Consider the following 15,036-nt stretch of genomic DNA (forward strand, 5'->3'; position numbering starts at 1 on the left):
TTACACGCTTCTCATTTCCTGAATTTGTTTGTTTGTTTCTGGGGGGGACAGGATATCCATCACCAGGGTAACGGCTGACATATCCCTGGCCAAGAGGTCTGTGTTGAATAACCCCAGTAAGAGGGCCATCATAGAAAGATCCAACACTCGCTCCAACCTAGGTAAGACAAGGTCAAGCTCAGGCCATTGGCTCCTTCCCCCTATGTTTGTACCTCTACGATCACACCTCATCTAGAAAATGTGTCGCAATTTAGCAACTTAGCTCTATTTTGTTGCAACAATGGTTTTACATTAATATAGTCACTTTAAACAAGGTTGCCATTGGAGTACAGAAAAAGGAAAGTGTTGAATGTCGTGTGTAGTGCCTTTTGAGACATAACTTTAAATATTGTACAAATATATATAAAAAACTAAAACACTACAACACTGTTCTTTTGCAGCGGAGGTCCAGAGTGAAATTGAGCGGATATTTGAGCTGGCCCGGTCTCTACAGCTTGTGGTGTTGGACGCTGACACCATCAACCACCCAACGCAGCTCCTCAAGACCTCGCTAGCACCCATCATCGTTCATGTTAAAGTCTCCTCACCCAAGGTACGTAACACACAGAGCAGCCCTGGCAATGCTGGTCGAAACACTGCCCTCTTCTGGCCGAAAAAATCAGGCTTAGAGTCTGATACAGGGCCTGTGCCTTGTCAGTCAATTAGAATAGAGCATATTTTGTCATGAGATTGCAGTTTACTTCCTGAATGAAAAATCAACCTTGAAGAAACAATTCAGTACGTAAACAATGTGTGTCATGTCTGTGGAATGCACAGTTTGATTGGAAACATGCTTGTTTTCTTTAAATGGTATCCTTCCTCATATGTGTGCAACATAACAGGTTCTCCAGCGGCTCATCAAATCCAGGGGGAAATCCCAAAGCAAACATCTGAATGTGCAGCTGGTGGCCGCGGACAAGCTAGCTCAGTGCCCTCCGGTATGTATGCTATTTCTGCTCCTGCTATTTGTACTTCTTCTTTCTCTCTACTTCTCTGTTCTTTGCCCTCCCAGGTCAGTTGGGTGGTGGGTCAATGTTTGTGAGGAGCACGTCATATCAAATAATATCAAATACTTTTCCTTCTTTCATTTATTTTGAATGTAAAAATAATATTAGGCTTCACATTTTTGGTACAGTAGTGATTTTGATAGTAATCACGATTTGACCCTGTGGCAACACTTCCGTCTCGGTCCATGGTTCCTCAAAACAAGATAAGATAAGGATACAATAAAGTAAAAACAACAGAATTAACCGGTGGTTTCCGAAACACGGCCATTGACGCCCTATACCCACCTCTCCGTCCCTAAACACTAAACCCGACCATTAGAAAAACACTCAACAAAACCTGTGGACCGCTTCCACAGGAGATGTTTGACATCATTCTGGACGAGAACCAGCTGGAGGACGCGTGTGAGCACCTGGCGGAATACCTGGAGGCCTACTGGCGCGCCACGCACACCTCCCTGAGCACACCGCTAAACCCCCTACTGGGCCGCCACCTGGGCTCCACCGCCCTGTCGCCCTACCCCGGGGCCGTGCAGGTGAGCTACCTGATATAACCTCTCCTCATGGCAGCTTTGGTGTAAGAGGAAGCCATTCCTTTGCAACGTTGTCATAGAGAGTCCTCTTACTCATTGCTTAGTCATCTGGGTCAGAGTCCCTGGTGACTGGATCAGAGGAGGAGCATAAACGTGCGCAGAGAAAGTGAAACAAGCTTGGAGGATTCGTTTGCTGTTTTGAGTTTTGTTCACTTTCAAATCGCTAAATATCTGGAGTTGCGTTTCATTACGTTTTTTTACACAAAAGAAAAGATTGATTCCTTTTACATTGGTTTTCTTACTGATATTCACAGTGAGGGAATCCCATGATGTTCAATTCAATTAAAGAGCCCCCTCAGTCATCTTACACATCTGTGTAAGATTTTTTTTGTAAGAATACACAAATTGTACAGTTAAAAAGTTTGAACTTTGTACCTCTCTCTCTCTCTTTCTCTCTCTCTCTCTCTCTCTCTCTGTCTCTCTCTGTCTCCCCCTCTCTCTCTCTCCCTCTCTCCTCTCTGTATCTCTTTCCCTCTCTCTCTCTCTCTCTCTCTCTCTCTCTCTCTCTCTCTCTGTCTCTCTGTCTCCCCCTCTCTCTCTCCCTCTCTCCTCTCTGTATCTCTCTCTCTCCTCTCCCCTCTCTCTCTCTCTCTCTCTCTCTCTCTCTCTCTCTCTGTCTCTCTCTGTCTCCCCCTCTCTCTCTCCCTCTCTCCTCTCTGTATCTCTCTCTCTCCTCTCCCCCCCCCCCCCCCCCCCCCTCTCTCTCTCTCTCTCTCTCTCTCCCGGTACAGGGGCAGAGGAACCGTAACAGCAACCACGCGGCGGGCGACACCTCCCCGGTGGAGCGCCGCAGCCTGATGCCGGCGGACGAGAACTACCACAATGAACGCATGCGGAAGAACCGCAACCGCCTCTCCTCAGGGTCGCAGCACAGCCGAGAGCACTACCCCCTGGTGGAGGAGGACTTCCAGGACCCTTACCAGGACTCGTACAAGCCCCACAGAAACCGCGGCTCCCAAGGAGACTTCAACCAGGACTCGAGACACAGGCTCTGAGCCGGCCGTCCCGACTTGACCCCCCCCCCCCACCCACCCCCCACACACGACGCCCCCAACAACCACCATCCCCCAAAGCCCCTAGCGAAAGGCGCCGTCTCCGTTGTCTCTCTTAACACACTTACCAGGGGAGCTAACCGATGATATCGCTGTAATGCTGTAGCGGCGATGGAACGCTGACCGCTACTAATCTGGTTCTGGTTTTAGGAGGACTGCCATGATCTTTGTCTTTATTTTCTTGCAGAGTAGTTTATGGCTTTCCGTTGTCCACACTTCCTCCCAACTGGAGGAAGGCGCATTGGAAACCAATCGATTTTCAGGTCACAGACTCCTTTCTTGACTGTGTGTCAACAAAGGGAGTGTTATGAGCCTGAAAATACTGAAGGCGCGCAGGGAATGTTGGCAGGTTTCCTCGGGACCACTTTTGAATACGTCAACATGAAGTGTGTTGTCACCGAAACGAACATGCACCAGCTAGTTCGTGTCTGACCTAGTTAGCCCTTGCAGACCTTAACTGCTGTATTCTGAGCTGTTCCTGTAGCATGCAGGTGGGACGGTCACAGGTACTGTCCAGTGCCTGGGTCTGGGTCACAGGTACTGGCCAATGTCAGAGAAGCGTCAAGCATCCAGTGGTGATTATCGCCACAAAGGAAAAAAGTACAACCGATTTGCACGTTTCTGGTAGAAAGCAGAGTGCAATGTATTGTCAATGATTAAGCTCCTTCTTTCGTTTGCTATTGTCTTGGATGTGGGTGTATTCGATCCCGTGAAAGCCTTTATTAAAGAAAAAACGAAAAGGCAAATTGTTTCACAAGTCTTACTTCAAAGTGATATGATTTTCGTTTTGCAGATGTTCGGCCTGGCTGTCAGGGCTGGGGTTTGGGGGAGGGGGTCTGCGGGCGGGGTCTAGCTGCCTTTAGAGCTATGCTTTCTCAGATGGATCACTCAGTGCCATTTTGAACCATTAGCCAGGTCAGGATAAAACTGCCACAAAATGCAAAATGGAGGATCTCATCCTCCATGACAGAAAAGTAAATCAGATTCAAAACACGTGGATAATGAATGAAGACGATGTAGCATGCATACTAAATCTTACCTAGGAGGGATATGGATGCTGCCACGGCATTACTTGAAATGCTAAAGCTTCATGGCCTTAAGTGGAAATAGTTTGACATTTAGTTCTGAAAATACGGTCTGGTTTTTGTGTTGTTGTTTTTCTACATTAGTTCCTACTGGATTGTGACCAAAGTGGTCAATGTAGGGCCCAGGTATCTGCTAGAAGGGTGGAGCCACCATGTGTCTCTGCATAGGCCATGCATTGGATAGTACGGCTATCTGTTATGTGGCCTTGTGTTTTAGCATGTGACTGGTATCTGTATTTAGATTAGAGCCAACATACAAGCACTGGATACAACTACAAGTTCCTTCCATGCTGGATGTGTTTAGTATCAAGGATTTGCTATATGAAACACATTCAATCACATTCAACGCATCAATCTCCTAAACATAGATTTGTCTTCCAATGGCTGCTCACAAAAATTAATTCTTCACTATCATACTCTATTATTAGGTCCCTTTGTTTGTATATTCTTTACGTAGCTATGTAACATTTTTGCCTCTTTCATATCTTTACAAATGATCATTTCAAATCATGTTTCTTTTTAATATGTGTAAACAGAGACTGATAATACTACATGAATAGCCGTGATAAAGTACGAAGGCCTGCGTGAACACTGCATCTCCCCCCCTACCCCACTTTGTCTTTTGAATTTGAATGGCTGCAACCATGGCAATCCAATCAGTCCCCTGCATTTTGAATCAGGTGATTTAATGTAAATGTTCTCAACTGATTAAATAGTGTTAGCCTTGAATGAAATATCTTATATCTTGTCATCTTATAATTGTTAGAGGTCTCCTTTTTTTAAAAGAATGGGTCTCTCTTGTGCCAGTGATTGAAAAACAACTCAACCGATTTTGAGACTGAAGTTTAGATTTCTCCTGCATAACGTAGCTACTGTTGTTGTTTCAAGCGAACTGAAGTGCAGGAAATGATTCGTAAATATTTGAATACTGCCTGTGAGGGAATGATGCGATGATAAGAAGCGTTTTTTTTCGTGTTGTCATTTTACAGTTGTAATGGAATAAACTGCCCTGATCTGCAATTTAATCACCTTCTCTTTTTATCTTTTTTAGAATCACTCACACACGTGATTACACACTCTCCCTCTCTCTCTCCCCTCCCCCCCCCTCTCTCTCTCTCTCTCTCTCGCTCTATCTCTCTCTCTCTCTCTCTCTCTCTCGCTCTCTCTCTCTCTCTCACTCTCAATTTCAATTCAATTCAATTAAAAAAGCTTTATTGGCATGGAGATATACATTTGCATTGCCAAAGCAGGTGAACAATAAAATCAAATCTCTCTCTCTCTCTCGCTCTCGCACACACACACACACACGCACGCACGCGCTTGCGCACGCAGACACACACACACACACACACACACACACACACACACACACACACACACACACACACACACACACACACTCTAGAGTAAAGCAGTATTCGATTGTATAGGCCTACACTTAACCTATTACCTTCTAGAGTAATAAAGAGTATACTACATTATACACAAACTTGATTTGCTGGGATTTGATCTTATAGTGTAACGAGTAGTTATTTGTAGCTATGGATTATTTACTTTGTTTGTGGTTTGTAGACATAATGTATCGTAGTGTTAATGTATAATACTCATTGAGTACAGCTCAAGACACCGCCCATCCTAAACCACGCATGCGCAGGTCTGACAGCTGCGCAAACCAGCCCAAATGCCAGCTGATAGTGTCATCAAAGCCAGTTGCAACATCATTTCAGTACAGCTCTCTTAAAAGCATTGACGTTTTAAATCAAGGTCTCTTGGGAGGTGTATCGTTTTGTTTTTTTCAATGACCATGGAGAATTTACCGAGAAGAAACGTGCCCTCTCCACTGCGTCTAACAACGGTGTAGATTGTGAGTGAGCTAGCTTCCTGGCTAGCTTACGAAGATCGCATCGGATAGCATCAACAGCTAGCTACTGTCAATTCTTACAAGCTGGCATCGTGACTCCCAACACCAGCCATGGGGATACTGTTTACCAAACTGTGGAGGCTTTTTAATCACCAAGGTAAGAGTGTGCTGGGTACACGTACACAAGGAGGCCATCGTCTTGTGATCGCGGTCCGGGGACAGGGCCGCTCTGCCGTCGGGCTGTCACCTGGTCCGAATTGCGCTTGGCAATCATTAAGTCAGAACTTTCGCTTTCTAAATGAGATGTAATTTCAATATACTGTGAACTTCATACTTTGTCTTATAGATCAACCGTCCGTTTTTTTTTGTTTTTTTTTACAAACTACGTCCTTTTGTACGAACGTTACATTTCAACTATTGCTCTACGCTATTCTGCGCCAATTCTGGTCCATCTCACAAGAGGTGGGAACTTTTCTGGAACGACTCAAAGTAGTTCTTTACTCCATGAACAATGGCTGATAATCGTGGTATTGTTAACCCTTTTACCCTCCTAATTAGAGCTACGGAGGTCCAGCGAACTGAAATGGATCTCATGTTACTGATCCAGCCACCAACAGTAAACAGATAGGCCAGTGTGAACCCAGTTGTAACATGAATCCTCCGGTGCCAAGCTACCGATTGGGTCCTGTCACAGAGACCTTTCTTATGCGGGCTGCCGCTTCCAAGCGTCTTTCTGCGAAAAGAGGATGAGGGTGGCACTTTTGATCATATTCTAGGCAGCCGCCACATCAGCAGTTTACACACTACTTACTCATTCCCTAGTGGTTCATCAGGTTTTCACCACCCAAAGTAGTGTGTCAATACGTACGGTTTCTTTATTAAATTATTCAATTGGTTTGCCAATCATAAGCTATTGTCTGTATTTACATTTCTTAACGTCGTTTCAGTCTCCCTAACAGGGTGTGACATAATTGACCTAAACATGAGTATGGAACCACATTGTTCCGCAGTTGTTAATGTTGTTTTACATTCCACTATTGTTCCAGGTGTGTAAAAGGATGTTATCATTGACCAACATCCTACCGTTTGTTAGTAATAGCCGAGGACTTGAGGCCTGGGTGTCAAATGAGAATGTTGGACAATTGTTGAATCAGGCTTAAATGACAAGGGTTGCAGTCGTGGTTGACTGATGGGTTCATTAATTTGGAACAATCATAAGTTTTCCACTGTGAATGGATCTCACTGTGCAGACCTAGTCTCTAAGTCTCTATGTGCTGATAGTTTGATGAACATCGTGGTACTGCAAATCTTATCCAAAGCAGGGATTTTACTTCTTCTTTAATGTGGAGTTAGTGTGCCTAAAGAGTTTTTCCCTGACTATGATGGAAATGTGTTGTTGTTGCTGGGGTAGTCCACAGACGAGCAGTCTGTGGCACTAGATTGTTACAGTACAGTATGTTTTGAGAATTTCTCTACATAATTTTTTTTTATAGCCTGTGGTTTTGGGGCTGTGGATGTGCTGTGTTTGACTTCTGGTTGCAACAGTTTGTCTGTTCCATGAACCAGTTATTGTGTCTGCTAAGTGGGGTGCCAATCCGTGATGGAGTGGAATGTATATATTTTTAAATGTGCATGTACGTAGTTTATGGCAGTCCCTTTTCTTTTTAACATGACAAAGACTTTACTGCATTATAGCTTGTCACATGTTTTAGGCTTTTTTCTCAAGCGTTCAAAACAGATGGAACCTTCATGTAAATATGGGGCATATCGATTAACAATTCGATTATCGGTGAACAATTAGACCCGGGTACACTTTTTGTATCTCAGTCATTGTCTTATCCTACAGCTCAACACTTCAGAAAGTCTTTGTGGAAATTGACCTAATGGTATTAGACATAATTCCAAACACCTTTTTGTCGGTGTGCTTTAAGCCTAAGATCACATGTGTGCTCTCTGTAAGGGGCGGCCTGTATAGCTTCTGTGTGCAAGACAAAAGCTGCACGGCACGGCCGATCGCCTAAGATAAAGCGCTGAGCCTCTTTCAGGCTGCAGTTGCTTTCATTTCCTTCCCAGAGTCCATCTTCAACCAATGCTGTTTGGATGCACAAAGGATTTGGTTTTACTTCTCAGTTTATGAGCCTGTGGTCTCAGTGGCATAGTGACATGGAGGCCCTGTCCCCAAGCTGATTATGACAGGACACAGTGATGTTGTTTTGTCTTGATGTGAGTGCAATGCTGCTTAGTTAGAATATCTGTGGCCCTATTTCAAGTAGGCGGCCCCTGTCACAGTCGCAGGTTAGGATATGTTTAAGCCAAAACCAGAACTCTGATTCGAGCGAGTCTTAGCTAGTCAGAATATTTGGTTTCAGAACAGCTGATTTAAATCTCCAGGATCAGGTTAACTACATCTTAGATAGATTGAACCTGGAAAATGTACACTCATGACAGGCTTCAAAAGGCATCCTAAGCTGCCATTGCTATGCTTTTTTTGGTTGAAGACTACTCTGTTTATTTGCACTAGCCTACATCACCAGCGAAAGCAAGACTAATTGAAGCCCACAGCCTTTATTGCATGGGTTAACAATTTTATCAATTGTGTGTCTATATAGGAATGCCTATTACTTTATTTAAGACCATCATGTTAAGTCGATTTTTAAGGTCAAATATTTGCTTGAAATATGCTTATTTGAGTTGTTTGTTGACATTATCTAAGCTAATTAGAAGTTAGAAAGGAGTAGCCGCTGCAGCCTTGGGCAGAGTTATCTCAAAGCTATCTACCAAGTTTGGTCCAGGTTAGGCTTACAGCATGAGTCGCCATGGTAGCGGAACTGCAGGTGGCCTAATCTTGCGATCTGAAAGGGAAACTTAACCTGGAAATCCAGCTGCTTAAGACGTGGCCCAGGTTACAACAGAGGCCGCCACATCAGCTGTGCTTGCTGTGTCTGCAGGTTTTCTTTATCTTGTGCAACCTATTATATGTGATGTGTGTGCAATGCTTATCTGTAGACCAATGTTCGCTGTGAAATGTTTACAGTTTCGTTACATTTAGGAGAAGATTATGGAGGTAAAAAAAAAGAAGAGAAACCTTCATTTTTGTCTCAAACTATAATTTCTATGTTTCTATTTATGATGATCAACTAAATAGAATAACTCGATTATTAAATATCATGTTACCTTTTTAATTAAGCCTTATTTTTTATCACAAGCCAATATTATTTTATTTTTCTCTTTTTATCTTTAGTTTCTGAATATTTTCACACTCAACCTCAAGACTGGAGTCATAAGTTTAGGTCCTGATCGGAAAAGAGGATCTAGCACTGCTACTGTTGGTTTTTGCATTAACTACTTAGTACTGAAAAAAATCTTCTTCTTCTACCGATAGCCACAATTGTAAACTACCACATCAGCAGACTGCTCACCTCACTTTTGACCCTGAGCGGAAGGAGCGGAGGAAACCTGAGCGTGGGAAGAACAAAAATCAGTCAGTGAAACCATCAAGCGTGGACTATTCAGTATAGTTTAGCCTGAGCGAGCCACCATGCTATGACCATCCTTATGTGAAAGGCTGTGAGCACACTGTGAGCCAGTGCTCTTTCACCAGTGCCTCACTACAGTAAAGGCAAAGTCGGCGGGGGGAAAGGGTGGCTTTGTGTGTGAAGCATAAAGATGCCCGTTGTTTGGGCTGCATTCCACGTCTCAAGAATCTTTTGAAACAAAGACTGATGTTGGGTGTGTCACACATCCGTTGCTCTTGCAAGATGGACTCAACATCTGCCACTGTGGAATGTGTGCTGCAATTCTGTTTTCTGACCGTCTCTGTATTTCTTTCTTTCAGAGCACAAGGTTATCATCGTGGGCCTGGATAACGCCGGGAAAACCACCATTCTTTACCAATTGTAAGTAGTCGTTCAACTCTTCCTATGGATTGCCTTTATGCGAAGTTCACATGAGCAGAAACACATGTTGTCCTCATTGCTGATGGTTGGGATCTGAAAAGGTCCCGTCTGTGATGTCATGTAATAATCTGACACAACTTCCTTTGTTACTCTGCAGTTCTATGAATGAGGTGGTGCACACCTCTCCTACAATAGGGAGCAACGTGGAGGAGATTGTGGTCAACAACACCCACTTTCTGATGTGGGATATCGGAGGGCAGGAGTCGCTTAGGTCATCCTGGAACACGTACTACACAAACACGGAGGTAGGATCATCAGCTGGGAGGCATGCAAACGTCCGCTAGTAAACGTGTAAAAGTGTATTTGTTTACAATCTGAATCTGTACTCCTGAACCATGTAGTCAGTAGAGCTGGTTCTGTAGTCGCATGCAATTGAATGTGCAATGTATGTGTTTTCTTGGTTGGTTACAGTGTCATTTGCATTGTTTACCCTTACTTCATTCGTCAAGCTGTAGCAGACCCATAGGAATTTCTTCACGTTTTTATTGTTGCATGCAAATATCTTCTGATCTCATTAACATTTGTATTTTTGCCATTCAATAGTTTTTTTTTTCCCTTTTGTGTGTCAGTTTGTGATTGTGGTTGTGGACAGCACCGACCGAGAGAGGATCTCAGTGACCAAAGAAGAGCTTTACAGAATGCTAGCACATGAAGTAAGTTGGTGTTAAACCAGTAAGAATAACATCAAAATGAAGTCCAATACACACACCTGTATACAAGGGGACCGTGGAGGTCCATTCCTGCAGTATAGCCCTTCCATCCAGATGTGTACATAGTCCTGTTTCAGCCTCTTTGCTGGTGCTAGTTACTTTATTGATGCTTGTGACTTCCCCCCTATCTCCACGCCAGGACCTGAAGAAGGCCGGGCTGCTCATCTTCGCCAACAAGCAGGATGTGAAAGGTTGCATGTCTGGGGCTGAGATCTCCCAGAGCCTCCAGCTGACCTCTGTCAAAGACCACCAGTGGCACATTCAGGCCTGCTGCGCCCTCACTGGCGAAGGGTGGGTACAGCACCCACCACACAAGTGTCTCTCAAAACCAGAATGTCTTGTTGAAAGTAACAAGGAAGTCACATGTTTTTCCTGTCCCTCTGGCCATCCCATGTCACCCCCCACCCACACCTCTCTATTTGCATCTTCGTTCCTCACTCCATTCCTCTCTCCCTTGCCTGCAGGTTATGCCAGGGCCTGGAGTGGATGATGTCACGGCTGCGTGTGAGATGATGAACTATGGCCTCGACCCAGCAGAGCGCCCTGGCTCTCTTTTAGCTCCTCCACTAATTGGACACAGGGTTGGGGATGAGGTCGATGGATGGATCGGGACACCTCCACTCTGTGACGCCGACTCGACCACCCAGCCAGCCGGGACCTCGTTTTTTTTCCATGTTTATTTATTTTAAAAAGAAGAGAAAGCAAATTCTTACAAACTCTTACCACTCTGAACAAAAGACCCCTGACACGGTCTTGCCGGAGGACTCTGGTTGGAGAGAGGGAAGAAAGGACTGACGTGTATTTAAATAACATTATTTTTCTTCCTTACATTGAAACACAGACGAAAAGACACCCGTCTTGCCGGATACTTTACCTGGACCCTTTTCTTTAGCTTTGTGTAATTCCAGCCCTGTGTGGCCTTGCAGTATTGCCGGACTGGCTGTGTTGGATTTTACAGCAGTAATACATCCTACACGTCCCTGTTCCTTCTGTGCAGTATTTACATTGACCTTGTGCCTGCATCGGAATCCTCCCGTGACAACGGCTGACTATGATAGAGATGTGCCGTGAGTGTGCGTGAAATTACAGCACTGTACGCCCTGGTCTCAGCCCATAATGGAAAAATACTACCAACGGTGAAATAAAGTGTTTTTATCTGTTTTGGGTTGAATCAAAATATAATTTATTGATGGTGTCCTTTTGTTGATGTTCATTTTATTCCATGGTGGTACGCCAGTGTCGCTTTTTGCTTTTTGTGCAAGACTCGTTTTTATGGAGCAGAGAGAAGAGGGTTAAAGTTCAAAAGAGGTAATGGAGAGAGAGAGAGGACACAACTACTAGGAGGCGAGCATGTGAAGAGCGGACTGGTGAGGATAAGGATAGGATCTAGGTTTTAAGTTTTTTGTTTTGTTTTGTTTTATCAAAAGCATGATTGACAAAGTGAACCTGTCTCTTTTGACCATAGATAATTCACACTTTAAAAAAACCTATAAGCCCAAAGTTGCTCGTATTTGTATGAATTTGTGTTTGTATAAATTTGTTTTATGTAATATTTTCTTTAATGATCGACCCCAACATTTATTTTAATAAGGTTACATATAACAAATAAATGGATTAACCACTGTACTCTGGAAGCTCACAGCTAACAAAGTATTGCCCTGATGAGGACTTGATAACTAATGGCCTCTACCCGTGTAACTGCACTGTGAATCAGAACGATGAAGAGAATTCAGCCAATCAGAAAGAGATGCATTTGTTTTTGTAACCTTCAGGCTTTTGGGTCAAAAATTTGAAGGTATTGTCGCAAAAATCTTTAGCATGCGTAAACCTAAGTCACAAATGTGTAACAGTAAATTTGAAGTCCTACAAATTTATTTTGCATGTGTACTCTAAAGTCACAAATGTGTAACAGTACATTTGATGTAAATATTTTTTCTTCCATTGTAAACACAAAATAGGGTTTACGAGTTCACAAGTCTGTGTTACAGGTGCACAAATCCTATCTTGTGCATCACAACTTCAAAGAGTCATGCACTTGACACTTTTGCTACAATCATTGCAGCGCAGTTGGTGCAAAACACATTCACCCACCCGTATTTCATAATCTGAGAACATGCACAAAATTTGTGCATTCGTAAACCCAAATGTGAACTACTGCATCAGAAGTTGCACATCTGTGAAATATTTTCTCACAAATGAAATTATATAGATCGCTATGTTCAATGAGCATTTTAATGAGCGAGCACAAGTCCATCGATTATACAACTGCTCGAATCTGCTGCTACGAGTCTCAGCTGTTTTTCTTGTGGATATTTATGCAAAACGTCTATAGCATAAGTGATTTGTATCCGTATGAAGCAGATCGTCCGTGGGCGGGACAAAATTGCAGCATTAACCAATGAAAGTCGACGGCAGGGGGTGCATTTTTCAAACTACACTGGGACCATCCAAGCAAACTCTTACTTTCTGGAGTCTTGAAAGTAGACAAGAGGGCATCCTACACGACGGAGTTGGGTATCTTACATTATGCCAAATAAATTACTTAGTTCAACTGAATTCCCCCCAAATTATTGCATTAACAATCCTTCAATGCATTTTAATGGTCTGCTTGGATGGTTCAAGTGTAGTTTGAAAAATGCACCCCCTGCCGGCGACTTTCATTGGTTACTGCTGCAATTTTGTCCCGCCCACGGACGCTCTGCCTCATACAGATACAAATCACTTTTGCTACACATGTACCACCTAGACGTGTTGCAAAACTTCCTGCAAAAAAACACAGCTGAGATTTGCAGGAGCAGATTCGAGCAGCTGTAACGATGGGCTTAAAATGCTGAATCAACATAGCGTTCTATATCATTTTATTTGTGAGAAAATTTTTCACAAATGTGCAACTTCTGATGCATTAGTTCACATTTGGGTTTACGAATGCACACATTTTGGGCATGCTCTCAGATAGTGAAACACGGGTGTGCAAATGTGTTTTGCACCAACTGCGCTGCAATGATTGTAGCAAAAGTGTCAATTGCATGACCCTTTGAAGTTGTGATGCACGTGATAGGATTTGTGCACCTGTAACACAATGGTAGAAAAAATATTTACGACTTCAAATGTACTGTTACACATTTGTGACTTTAGAGTACACATGCAAAATAAATATTTACGACTTCAAATTTACTGTTACACATTTGTGACTTTAGTGTACACATACAAAATCTGCAGTTACAGGTGCTAAAGACGTTTGCTACAATAATACCTTCATAAAAAAAACCTGCTCATTCTCATTTGTGTGAATGAAATCCAAACCTGCAAAATCATCAGACGTATTAAACATCCAGGAACCAAGAAGGGTGGTTAACCGATAAACCATATTCTGTATTGTCTGATTTTTGCTTCACTCGCTTCACAATAAAGCAAAGATCTCAGTGGCTCATGACGCAGAAAGGTCAGAGAACATTCATCGGCTGATCCCTGACATGGTTGGTTGATATTTTGACTCCGTCATCAGCCCACTGAAGCACACGATGATGCACTAATCATCTCGATTTAGTTCACTTACCTCAATTGTTTTCGGAAGAGTTTGGGAGGCAAGGTCACTGACATGCTCGTTGGCAATGGATCTGTTGTGGCGGTCTTGCAGCTGTTGAATTGGGCTGTCGCCCCGATGGATCAGAGTTGTTCCAATGACTAGGCATCACCAAACAACATCACCCCCTTCATTTTCTCCCCTTTGGGTGGCTGTTCACCCGATAAGTCATTAAAGTTGTGTGGCAATTAAAATAAACCTGAACACGTAGATATTAAATACCTTTAGTTTAAATCTGACATGTATTTCATGTCTGTCGGTTTTTGAAATGTGTGACTTTGCTAATTAGCACTCCACTAGCAGTAGTGATGAGGTACATCACAAAATGGGAGGCTACAGTAGCTGCATTCTCAAGGGTTCAGCTGTTGCTGTCATTAAGAGGATTCTAGCTCCCATCTCCTGGCATGAAAGACTGAGGACAGACACGACGTACCAATAAAAGGAACATCAAGCTAAAAAGAAAAATTCTTGATGGCATTGCAAATTCCATCGAGACATCATTCACCTACAATTACTAGGCCTTGCGCTCGATCCTCCCAGGATTTGGTGACTAATTATAAAGATGGCCACTGTATTTAAACTGTACAGGAATTCTGCCCTGGAATAGTTCTTGATGTATTTTTATAGCGGTTAGAACTCTTTATATCTGCTAGGATCCGATTGGGGTCATGAAAATGGCAGCTGTCATTGTGCTTGCAAAGGGTTCAGACACTCTTTTGGTAAGATTTAAAGTTGTCATGTAAGTAAATGGTCCCCATGGTGGTTAAATGTAAATCTGCTGCTAAACATTTTGGAAGCTGAGGAAGCAATAGAGCAACGACTAATTCAAGTGAATGGAAGAGATCATTGGTAGAGTCTGTACTTACAGAACATATCTCAAATGTGTTTACAATCGCCTCAAATATCTTGATAGAGCAATGGTCACTCATTCGATCATGAATTTCTTCCGTCTTCCATATGATATCAAGATAGAGTCACCTGGGCTGGATTCCTTTGGTTAGCCCGACCAACTTTGGTTTCATTATTGGTCATACTTATTTATGGTGTGAGGTCAGCTATATGGTGCACTTTTCTAGGCTGTTCTTGTTGTGCACTTAGTCACAGAGTCTATTCACTTCTGTGAGTTTTATGTAAAGGAGATGACCCACAAACA

At 43.1% G+C, this 15,036-nt stretch overlaps 2 protein-coding genes across 2 annotated transcripts in view; both read left to right on the top strand.

Moving 5' to 3' along the window:
- cacnb4a (calcium channel, voltage-dependent, beta 4a subunit) overlaps positions 1–4,798 on the top strand; it is a 20,331-nt gene extending 15,533 nt beyond the window's left edge. Inside the window, exons 9-13 of the mRNA XM_079731567.1 lie at positions 52–161; positions 441–592; positions 882–977; positions 1,403–1,579; positions 2,368–4,798. Of these exons, the coding sequence (XP_079587693.1) occupies positions 52–161; positions 441–592; positions 882–977; positions 1,403–1,579; positions 2,368–2,631 (799 nt within the window). The 3' untranslated portion in view covers positions 2,632–4,798. The remainder of the gene's footprint in view (positions 1–51; positions 162–440; positions 593–881; positions 978–1,402; positions 1,580–2,367) is intronic.
- Positions 4,799–5,462: 664 nt separating this feature from the next.
- On the top strand, positions 5,463–11,461 carry arl5a (ADP-ribosylation factor-like 5A). The gene is made up of 6 exons (XM_079731600.1): positions 5,463–5,791; positions 9,470–9,530; positions 9,688–9,835; positions 10,160–10,243; positions 10,440–10,591; positions 10,765–11,461. Exons 1-6 carry the CDS (start codon positions 5,746–5,748, stop codon positions 10,811–10,813), a joined length of 540 nt encoding a protein of 179 aa, XP_079587726.1. The 5' UTR covers positions 5,463–5,745; the 3' UTR covers positions 10,814–11,461.
- The last annotated feature ends 3,575 nt before the right edge of the window (positions 11,462–15,036 follow it).

The sequence above is a fragment of the Pollachius pollachius genome (genome assembly GCF_949987615.1).
Source record: "Pollachius pollachius genome assembly, chromosome: 3".
NCBI lineage: Eukaryota > Metazoa > Chordata > Actinopteri > Gadiformes > Gadidae > Pollachius > Pollachius pollachius.